General features: G+C 43.7%; 1 protein-coding gene across 1 annotated transcript; it reads right to left on the bottom strand.

Moving 5' to 3' along the window:
- Positions 1-2: 2 nt before the first annotated feature.
- On the bottom strand, positions 3-10,734 carry LOC125284225 (stAR-related lipid transfer protein 9-like). Its single transcript, XM_048228092.1, has 11 exons — positions 5,580-10,734; positions 5,181-5,381; positions 4,657-4,840; positions 4,339-4,464; positions 4,144-4,246; positions 3,767-3,933; positions 3,420-3,484; positions 2,943-3,145; positions 2,513-2,592; positions 2,048-2,206; positions 3-1,792 (listed from the first exon to the last, which is right to left on the bottom strand). Exons 1-11 carry the CDS (start codon positions 10,607-10,609, stop codon positions 1,691-1,693), a joined length of 6,420 nt encoding a protein of 2,139 aa, XP_048084049.1. The 5' UTR covers positions 10,610-10,734; the 3' UTR covers positions 3-1,690.
- Positions 10,735-11,576: the final 842 nt, after the last annotated feature.

Raw genomic sequence — 11,576 nt, forward strand, 5'->3', positions numbered from 1 at the left:
CCCACAACAGCTAATGAAGAAAGGAGACTGAAGAAACGAGGAAAAAAAGGCACAATCTATGTGAGAAAAGTCTGTGTATTTAAGAAAATAATGCACTTGTGCACATAAATTAAACATTCTGTAGATGTATAAAAATATTTAGATACAGAGGAAATACCACAAATACAGATGATAAATTACATATATTTAAAATGGTGCACATTTCTGTCAAATGCTACATTTTTAGATATGTACAGATTCATTTAACGGTTGTACAATGATCTTGTAACGTCTATTCTAAATTAAAGGAGAACAATTCCTCTGCATATTTTCCTGCCCCAGAGGAAATGGAGACCTCTAGGTCCTTTTTGGGTTCACTGGGGGAATCAAGACAGTGCTCCAACAACAAAAAAGCTTCCAGATCTCTATAACTATTTAATTAAGACTCTGATAAGAATTGACAAAAAACTGCTATCAGGGGTCCGTCGACATCTAATTTAACTTTTATTGTCAAATGGAATGGTACGCAAAAGTAAGAGCTAGCTGGTGGCCTTTAATTGCACACAGCTGGAGCTTCTATTCCACTGACTCGCAGACTAGCCACAAAACCAACATAAAATACTGACGGCATTCATAAATATGATAAAAAAAAGACATAAAATAAGCTTATCAGGTCTCGGTTTAAAAAATAGATCTTTACAAATATAATCATATATTTTAGTGCACAAATTTAAGTATTTGATCCTTGAGAGTGGTTTTTGTACAGTAAGAAGTGGTTTGTTTCTACTAGACGTAGGAGATTGAGTGGGTAAATTACAAAATAGTTGTTCATGCAGGCTAAAATAAACATTTTACACTGCATGTGACTAACAACATGGCAAAATATACAAGTTTGCCTGTTCAAACTACATCACTTGATATTTCACAAGCCTTTATATATAAAAGCATTTGTTCAGTCCCTAGCTGTGAATTAAATTTACAATATAAGTTAGATATTACCAATAACTGAATAATCACCAAATAACACTAATTTTCACAATTTTTTAACAGCTATACTATGTTTAGGAAGTACCAGGCTTTTAAAATCTCAGATCCTCTGATCATGTGCAATGAATAACCATGGATTATGCTGAGTGATAAGGAGCACTTTGGAGTCATAACATATGGAGAACATTAAGGCAATTATTAAGACAATTATTGTAAACAACATGAAACTACACTACTCTTTGGCACCAAGTGACTGAAAACAATTTAGATATAACTCCAGTATAAAAACACTTCATTAGAAACCAGGAAGACAGATCATTCACAATGTGTACATTCCATCAGTGCGGGTATAGAATCAAGTCACGGAAACACATAATAATTACATAGTCAAAAAGAACAAAAAAACAAAGAGGTGCAAATTTCAGTGAGGACATTACAAGCCCTTCTGCACATACGTAGAAGTGCTCATATGTACAGCTGCAAACTACAGATGTAGACACACAAAAATACATCAAATATTTATAGCTAAACTGGTGTATACTGTACCATGCAGCTGAACTCATATCTTGTAGCTATAGTGGATGTGCATGCTTAACAAGAAGCTGTTGCTGCTCCTTACAGCTCCATAGTTAGCCAGAAGCGTTTGCTGTATCTATAGGCGTAGCGACTCTTCTGCAGCTTTTGTGCATAATGCTGCATGAGGCTGCATGACCAGGCCACCCTTTCACAGGGAAAAAAAGGCATCAAGCTCAGCAATGACAGAGGCCTGTTTTCGAGCAATAGCACCTAATAGTCTGTGAGGAATGGCGGGAGGACCCAAGTCCACCTGTTGGGACAGAGCCAGAAAGAGAGAGAAAGAAAGAAAGAAAGAAAGAAAGAAAGAAAGAAAGAAAGAAAGAAAAAGAAAAAAAGAGAGAGGGAGAAAGAGAAAGAAAGTGGGACAAAAAAAGAGTTTAAAAAATATTGTAGATGGAATTAACTGCAACTGTTTTGGAAGCAAAATCTAACAATGTAGGTAGAGGCATATTATATTTGTGCAAATGTATGCTAGGTAGTGAAAGCAGAAGAGCTCCTAGCGTACCTGCAGCATGTAAATCACAGTGACTTGCTCTTGGCCTTGCTTGCGGCTGGGCTGCAGGATCCAGGCACTGGGCAGCACCTCGGCTCGGACGGCATCTACGCTGGGCCGCGGCAGAGACTCCTCATACACGGACTGCATGGCCATCACCCAGCGCTCGTCCTGCGGCGACAAAGAGCAAACATGACATGAAGAGAAGAAGACAGCCATTTTCAACTCAATTCTATTAATTCATGTAGTGCCAATAACAACTGAGATTTTCTGATGGGATCCTGAACCCTGAGGTGGGACGTAACTGACTGAGAGAAGGGGATTGATTGTGGAGGGGTAGGTAAAGTCAAAAGCATGATTGTACGAATAAGGGACTGACTGAGAGTGGAGGTGTATGAACGAGCATGATGTCTGTATTGTACGAATAAGGGATTGACTGAGAGTGGAGGTGTATGAATGAGCATGACGTCTACTGACCTGCTTTGCCTCTGTGCTGATGCAGCAGAAATCTCGTGGTTGTTTCAGGTTGAAGGAGGAGGGGTGGCTCAGCATGTATACTGTTCAAAACAAGCACAGTACATATTAGTTGTGAATGTCAGTGGGCCAGTGGGCACTTAAAACACAGCATGTGGGCACTTAAAACACAGCATCAGTAGCCTAAACTGATGACCTGAAATGATCAAACTTTTCAATAACAGTTTTATACTGTTAATGTACAAAAATCTTTTGACAGTAAAGAAAAGTGAGTTAACAGTCAAGACACAAATATTGTTGAAATGTGGGGCATCGAACAATGGCACACTTTTAACTGGTATTGTAAAATCAGTGTTCCATCCAGCTACATACGCTGCAGTAGAAACCAGAGCCAGTGTGTTGGAGGCCTGGAACACGGCTAAAAGTTACCCACCCAGCTGAGTGTGTTCGTCCAGTGCTCGGGTCCAGCTGGAGCTGACGGAGGAGTTGTAGAGATGGGCTTTGGAGTGGTCTCGGATCACGCTCCACAGGCTCTCCACAGGCTTCTGCAGCTCCATGGCCCCCAGAAAGCCGTGCACAGTGGCCCTGGGGCCCGGCTTGTGGAACACCTGCACCCCGCGCTCGGAACCCTGGTGCCTGCACACACACACAGTGATGGGTCATTGATGAGTCAGTGTATTGGCATTATCCACAGTCCCTGCAAAGGTTCACTGCTCAACTGCTCTGCAGGAGCAACACACTTACCAATTTCATGTTAACATAAGCAGGACTGGTGTTTACTTTCATATTATAACATTAATATTTCACAGATCACATTTGTATCCCCAAATCTCATTACATATCAGTGTATATGAGGGAGATTGATATTTGTGTTGCTTTCTCTGACAGAGTGATAGCGATGGGCACAAACCTCCATCCAGCAGCACTCTTCCCTGCCAGCAGGTTGCGTAACTCTCCAGCACTGGCTAAACGGACCTGCAGCAACAGCATTGAGGAGAGAAAGATTAGTGCAACGGATTGCACAATACATTGATTTAAAGTTAATGATACTAAAGCGCTTAATGCAGGTAATTCTTTAACCCATCTTCCTCTTAGGAGACACTTAAAACTCACATTCAAAATCAGATTTTTAAGCCCAGTTTTACTCCTTCCTACTCCAATCAATAAGGAATTTAACAAGGGACTTTTTCCACTATAAACCACCAAGTTTTCTATTGGCTCAGCTGCAGCTAGGCAACACTGATTGTTTTTGCTTACTTCAGCCAGAGCGTGAGTGAGGGCATGAGAGGCGATGTCCTGGTAGGCCGTGGCCAAAGAGGAGGGGGAGCCAAACGAGAGGGCGCGTGGACGGAGGGATGGAGGAGAGGACGGGGAGTTGGACGGACGAGGGTCACTTCCTGAGCCCTGCAACTCCAGTCGGATATCTAGGAAGAAGGGACAGAGAGTGAGAGTGAGAAAAACAATGGAGAGAGTAAAAAAAAAACTGGATTTATTATTGGATTTTCCACATGGAGACATTATCTTCCCAGCAGTCTCATAAATTTAATACCAATATCCTGATGTCATGCTGTGATTTCATCTAATTACTTTTCTTTCCACAATCATTCTGAGTCATGTCATGGCTTGTCACTTACCCTGGGCGGACGTCCATGTACGCTGGGACCTCATACTCTGGGATCCACCAATAGGAGGCCTGGCAACAACCTTGGACCCCATCTCAAGTACACCGGCGGTGACCTGACCAGGATAAAGAACCACACTCAACTCAAACAGTCCAGGGCCTCAGACAGAGTCCAGGAGCTCAAAGATAGAGAGCTGTGCTACCTTACCGGCATGTCTCGGATGATGACAGGGTTGCTGCTGTTGTACCCTGAGGTGGGGCTGGAGGCCAGGCTTAGGCTGGAGCCAGTGCAGAGTGTGCTGTTGCTCACACGGTTACGAGTTCGCAAGTCATCCTGTTATAGTTGGGAGGGGACATAACACAATATATACAGTATAAACACTGTGAATGGTCTATGCACTATTTAATATACTGTTTATTTAGATATAGAACTTCAACCCAACTGTTGCGATTACAAAGTTATATACATTACACTTTGCCAATTGACTCTGTGGGTGAGTAAAGTCCAGTATGAAAGTGTTCTCACCTGGACCACCTGAGACAGAGTCTGCTGCTGCAGCCGTCTCTTCTCCTGCTCTGTGCGCTCGCGTAGACGATCCCGTGCACGCGCGATCTCTGTCCTCGCCTCCTCACGTGCACGGCTGTAGTCCCGCAGCAGGATCTCAATCTCAGAGGGACACTGGCCCTCCCTCCTCTGAGGTTCTGGGACTCTGCAGAGAAACATTAACATTCACCATCATGGAGACGAAGATACGCACACAAGACAGCATCGACGGATGGCAGTTCTGACTGATTTAATACAGAGATAATCAGGGACAAACCCAGCTTTTCTGATACATTTTATTTCCGAGCACTAAAAATATTCCTAATATTTAGCAGTCAATATTAGAATATTGTAAGCACTCAAATATTCCCAATATTTAGCAGTCAAAATTAGAGTAAGTGTTACAACACAATAGAAAAACTTCATCCAACCTTGTATAATACCCCAAATTACTAAAATACCTTAACGATACCAAAAGACTGACAGTTAGCATTGTTACTACTCACCTGCTAGTCTTCACCACTTCCTGGCGGAGCTGCTGAAGGTACCCCCGTCTGCGCGTCGGTGTGTCACTGATCTTGGGGGAGGAGTCTGGGTCACGATTGGAAACACTGCCGTGTTTGCTGGGACTGAGACTGCGAGCACGACGACACGTCTGCAGACGTGCTTCTCGATCCTGCTTAAGCCCCTCAATACTCTTTCTATGCCTTTGAGGAAGAATAATGGAGTGGGGGTTAGATCATTAGAAATACTCAGCACCTAGAACAATGACCCAAAAAAGAATTTTAAGAATTATAGAGAAACTATGATTTCCTATTTAGTAATGTCATTGTTAATAATAGTCTAATAATGGTAAAATGTATCAGTCTAATAATGGTCAATTGTAAATGACCAATAAAGCTTACTTGTCATACAGGTGCTGCTTGGTGAGAGGTGGCGACTGTTCCCTGGGGCCGGATTTTAGCACCTTCAGCAGGGCATCTGTCTCGCCCAACCCATAATGCAACTTGGCCTCAGCCATTTCCACGGTGAGCTGGTGGGGGTTCATCTCCAAATGGACACTAGCCATCACCTTCCCTCTCTCCTTCCGCAGCCGCTCAATCTCCCTCATCCGGTCACCCTTGTGTGTCCCAGGGTCAGGGTTAAAACTGGAGCTCAAACTCTCTGACAGAACACGGTTTCTTTGAGGATTCTGCACTGGGGTGCCTTTGTCATCAAACCTCTGGGGGCTGCCAGTGAGCCTTGGGGGTCGCTGTTGACTAAGGCCAGACCAGTTGCTGAACTTGTTGTGGAGTGGTAAGTCATCAGGGATAAGTTGCTGCTTGTCCAGGGCCAGATTTTCAGTGAGGGGGTTTATACTGACCAAAACATCAGTGTTGCAATCACTTGGAGTGACTGACATGAGGTCATCGTCCTGATATTGAAGTGTGTGCTGCTGACTGGTGTCTGCCAGCTCAAATGGTCCATTCCAGAATGTTCTCAGATTGTCTGGCACTCTGTGGGGGGTTTCTGTGAGTTGGTGGCCGAGTCCTCTCTGATTGTCAAATGATGAGAATAGCTGTCTCTGTTGTCTGTCATGGAGAGGCTGTTGGTATGAGGAGGTAGACTGAGAAGGAGAAGGCACCCATTTTAGATTTTGTGGACAGGGAGGTGTTTGAAAAGGAGCCTGACCAGTTCCTTTTTCACTGGTATTTCTGTGAGAAAATGTTCTGGAATTCGGGTTCTTGATTTGAGAGTTGGTCGAGGATCCATTAGAAACATCTGAAGTAGATTTACTGAGGTCACTAATATGTCCAGTAGAGATAGTTCCAATTGAAATATCTGAAGAACTATATGTCTTCCTAAGATCCTGATCATGTAGTTCTCCTGGGCTGCTTTTAGTAGAGGTAGTCTGAAATTGCTCAGTCCTAGGAGAGGTCATTTTGCTGGTGTAAATCTGTTTTTCAGTATGGTTGTGCCTTTCATGCCTTTCGGCCAAGTCATGATATGGTGTCGAGGTTCTTCTATCCCGGCCTCCTACACCAGCCTCAACAGTGAGAATAGGAGAGGAGGCACGGTCAGTGAAGCTAACTTGCTTGCAAGAATAATTCCTTGTACGTCTGCATGGTGTTTGACTTTCTGGAACATCTATCTGTGAAGAGCACCTTCTAACTGTCGATAATCCAAAACCTGAAGGGGAGACTTTGTCAAAGTTCAGGTCTTTGGGGAAAACTGGAGAGACATCGGGGGTAATGTGGCGGTCACTTGGCAACACCGTCTCTAGAGAGGGAATTTTCAAAAGGGTGCCTTTAGGATGCAACCGTCCTGAAGAAGGGGGTCTATTTTCTCGTAAGTCAGGCATGCTCTTGATATTTTCAGAGAATCTACCACTCCCTCTGTCGTACAAAGAAAGAGTGATATCATCGCCCTCAGATACACTGAGAGAATTGGGGCCAATGACTTTGACAATAACATTTACCTCATGGGCTTTGGAATTTGTGTCTGTAACTGGAGCTTTGTGTGTGCTCTTAGTGTGGTCCACTTGTGTGTCCATCTCCTCAGTTTGTATCCCAATATCCAGTGTTGTTTGGGTTGAGCCATCTTTCATGCTGGTTTGATTGGGATGTCTGGTCTTCCGGATGTGCTCCTGCCTTTGGACAGATCCATTCCTCATGCCCTGAATGTTCCCCAGAAGATCGGATGTGTTGTGTATCAGCTCGGACAGATGAGCCGACATATTCTGAAGACTGGCCCAAGTGGCAGGTACCTTTCCCTGCAAAGTTGTCTCAACCTGAGTGCTGCTCCGGTGATGGCACCTTCTTCTCTTCACGTCTACACCATGAGTGATTGTCTGAGTGCTGTGGTCACACATACTAATGCTTTGATTTCCCAAGCCCTGGGACTCTTGTTGAGAAGGATAAACCAACATAATTTCATCCACCAGACCTGAACTGTTCCCCAAATCCCCAGAGGCACCACTGTAAGAGGAGCTGCAAGATGCCGTAGTCAGGTTCTGTCCATTTTCATCTAAAGATGATTGGCGACAAGCCATAACATGAGACTGAGTGCTGACCTGCTCTTTCAAATCTTCCATGCTGCTGAGTGTACTGGACAGTCCCTTACTGTTTGCATAAGTGCTAAGATGGGAGTTAAATGGGGAGTTCTGAACATTGAGGCCATTGTCCACACTGCAACATCTAGTCATCTGCTTGTCAGGACAATTCAGAAGTGGGTATTTACTGCAGATCTCAGCCGCACTTCCAAACACTTGGTTTTTGTAGGTTGCTTTATTGGGCTCTGTGTCTTGCCACGGGTGAATGAATGGATTGATGTCGATAGACGCAAATTGCATGGTGGCGTCCTCTTTCTTCAACATATCATTATCCAATTGGGTATCGCTCAACTGTTTAGACACATTTATAATGTGTTTCAAATGGGTATCATCTGTGATTTTACATTGGTTTCCATTTACGGGTGAAACAACATTGAAATTAGCTTTTTTCTCACTCAAATTCAATGTTTCCGTAGGTCTATGTTCCTTTTGAGTAAGGACAAAGTTCTGTTTATCATCATGTTGTTGAATAGGCACAGTAGCAGAGGACAATTTTGCATTTGAAAGTGAGACTCTACTGTTAGGAGACTGTAAAACACTGCTCTCATTCACTTTCCTCTCCAGTGAAGTTTGACTTTGACTGGAGCGTGTTTTTGACTTTTGGTCCTCACTAAACTGTGGGTGTAATCTGACGTGTCTTGATTCTTCTTGTTTACCAACCTGAGGTTCAGGTCTGGTCCTGGCAGAAGATCTATACTGACGCATCTTCACTGGAATACTTTCAGTTGAAGAAGAGTCAGGTACTGACTCACTTGATGAACTGGGAGGAGCCATGACCTGAGCCCTTCTGAACTTCTTTGTCTTCATTTTCTGATTAGCAGCTATTCGGTTGTCTCTGCAGTCTCTGGGTTTAGTGAGAGCTAACCTACTTGTGTCTCCACTTAAGTTTGAATCATCCCTTGAATCACTGTCTTCTGTCCATTTTGATAATTGCCATTGAGCCTTCATAAGCCCACATACATCAACAGATGTAACTTTCAGATTTGATGTCACTCCTGATGATTGTTGCACAGTCTTTTTACACAACGGAAAGCTAGGTTTCTCTTGGCTGGATAACTGATGTGCACTCTGTAACATTTCCTCTGATACATCAGGTGAATGCTTTCCATTACATGAAATCTCCAACTCAATTTTGTTAATGTACTTAGGTCCTTGAGTGTTAAATTGTTTGGTATTTGTTTGGGAGAGATGTGACACATTTAATTCAGCATGCTGAAAATGTTCTCGCTGTTGGTCTGCCTGGACTTGAAGTACAGCATTGAATTCTGGTGGTTTGTGGCATGATGTTATGGACAAAGCACTGCCATTGTGCTCCCCCCTCTGAATTAAACCATCTTCACCTACTGTATTTCCCTCAGTATCCAGTAAGTGGTTACTAGAATTACTGGCTATAGTTTTGTCAAAAGGGCATTGCTGGATGCTAGCATGACCTTGTAAGATCTCTTGATATTTCAGGGTGTTTGAGTTTCGTATGGATGATTCATTACATGGATGTTTATCAGTAATTCTATGTTGTGGGGCCTTGACTGTCATCTGTGAACTGAATGTTTTCCCATTTTTGTTTAGGTTTTGAGTTGTGTGTTCTGTCAAGTAAGAAGTACTGTGTGAATGCTTTGATTGATTATCTTGGCTATTTGGCATATGCTGAGCAAATATTAGTGTTGATTGTTCAGTGGGAGGCTCCGGTATCCAAATATTTTCAGTCTGTTTTAGTACATTGTTCAAGTGAGAACTCGGTGTGCTCTGTCCATTTAAGTCAACTGGATACATTTCAGATGCAACACATTTACTTAAATTTTGTATTTGCACATGGGTTTGCTCAAAGTGGACATTTTCTCCCTCTCTAGGACAAAGCACTGGCAATATGTTGCAAATCTTGTCTTCTGGAGGGATGTCATAACCATTTACACCATTCTTTGCAAGCTCTCGTTTTACAAATGATGCAGCTGATTCTCCAACAGCAGCCTCAACAGTGGGGGATGTGGTGCTTTCAGTTACTCCAAGCTGTCCAGTCATAACAGAGGCCCTGTCTTTTCCCGTGTTGGCTACTTTGAGTGATTCTGTGTGTTGCTTTGTGAAGGTGGCTGATTCTCCGACTGCACCTTCAACAGCGGGAGGTGGGATGCTTTCAGATACTCCACCTTGTCCAGTCATGACAGAGGCGTTGTCTTTCACTGTGTTAGTTACCTTTAGTGATTCTGTATGCTGCTTTGCGAATGTGGTTGATTCTCCAACTTCACCTTCAGCAGTGGGGGATGGTTTGCTTTCAGATACTCCAGATTGTCCAGTCATGACAGAGCCATCATTTTTCTCAATGTTTGCTTCTTTCAGTGATTTTGTGTGTTGTATTGAGAATGTGGTTGATTCTCCGACGGCACCTTCAGCAGTGGGGGGTGGGATGCTTTCAGTTACTCCACATTGTCCAGTCATGACCGAGGCCTTGTCTTTCACTGTGTTAGTTACCTTGAGTGATTCTGTATGCTGCGTTGCGAATGTGGTTGATTCTCCAACTTCACCTTCAACAGCGGGAGGTGGGATGCTTTCAGATACTCCAGATTGTCCAGTCATGACAAAGGCCTTGTCTTTTACTGTGTTAGTTACCTTGAGTGATTCTGTATGCTGCTTTATGAATGTGGTTGATTCTCCAACTTCACCTTCAGCAGTGGGGGATGGGATGCTTTCAGATACTCCAAGCTGTCCAGTCATGACAGAGGCGTTGTCTTTCACTGTGTTTGCTACTTTGAATGATTCTGTGTGTTGCTTTGTGAATGTGCCTGATTCTCTGACTGGCCCTTGAACAGCGGGACGTGGGATGCTTTCAGATACTCCACATTGTCCAGTCATGACAGAGCCACCATGTTTTTCAATGTTTGCTTCTTTCAGTGGTTTTGTGTGTTGTATTGATAATGTGGCTGATTCTCTCACTGCACTATCAGCAGTGGGGGATGGAATGCTTTCAGATACTCCACATTGTCCAGTCAGTGGGGGTGGGATGCTTTCAGTTACCTCCACATTGTCCAGTCATGACGAGAGGCCTTGTCTTTCACTGTGTTAGTTACCTTGAGTGATTCTGTATGCTGCGTTGCAGATGTGGTTGATTCTCCAACTTCACCTTCAACAGCGGGAGGTGGGATGCTCAGATACTCCAGATTGTCCAGTCATGACAAAGGCCTTTGTCTTTACTGTGTTAGTTACCTTGAGTGATTCTGTATGCTGCTTTATGAATGTGGTTGATTCTCCAACTTCACCTTCAGCAGTGGGGATGGGATGCTTTCAGATACTCCAAGCTGTCCAGTCATGACAGAGCGTTGTCTTTCACTGTGTTTGCTACTTTGAATGATTCTGTGTGTTGCTTTGTGAATGTGCCTGATTCTCTGACTGGCCCTTGAACAGCGGGACGGGATGCTCAGATACCCACATTGTCCAGCCGTATGACAGAGCCACCATGTTTTTCAAGCTTCTTTCAGTGATTTTGTGTGTTGTATTGAGAATGTGGTTGATTCTCCGACGGCACCTTCAGCAGTGGGGGTGGGATGCTTTCAGTTACTCCACATTGTCCAGTCATGACCGAGGCCTTGTCTTTCACTGTGTTAGTTACCTTGAGTGATTCTGTATGCTGCTTTATGAATGTGGTTGATTCTCCAACTTCACCTTCAACAGCGGGAGGTGGGATGCTTTCAGATACTCCAGATTGTCCAGTCATGACAAAGGCCTTGTCTTTTACTGTGTTAGTTACCTTGAGTGATTCTGTATGCTGCTTTATGAATGTGGTTGATTCTCCAACTTCACCTTCAGCAGTGGGGATGGGATG

The sequence above is a fragment of the Alosa alosa genome, chromosome 19, assembly GCF_017589495.1.
Source record: "Alosa alosa isolate M-15738 ecotype Scorff River chromosome 19, AALO_Geno_1.1, whole genome shotgun sequence".
In the NCBI taxonomy this organism is placed as follows: Eukaryota; Metazoa; Chordata; class Actinopteri; order Clupeiformes; family Clupeidae; genus Alosa; species Alosa alosa.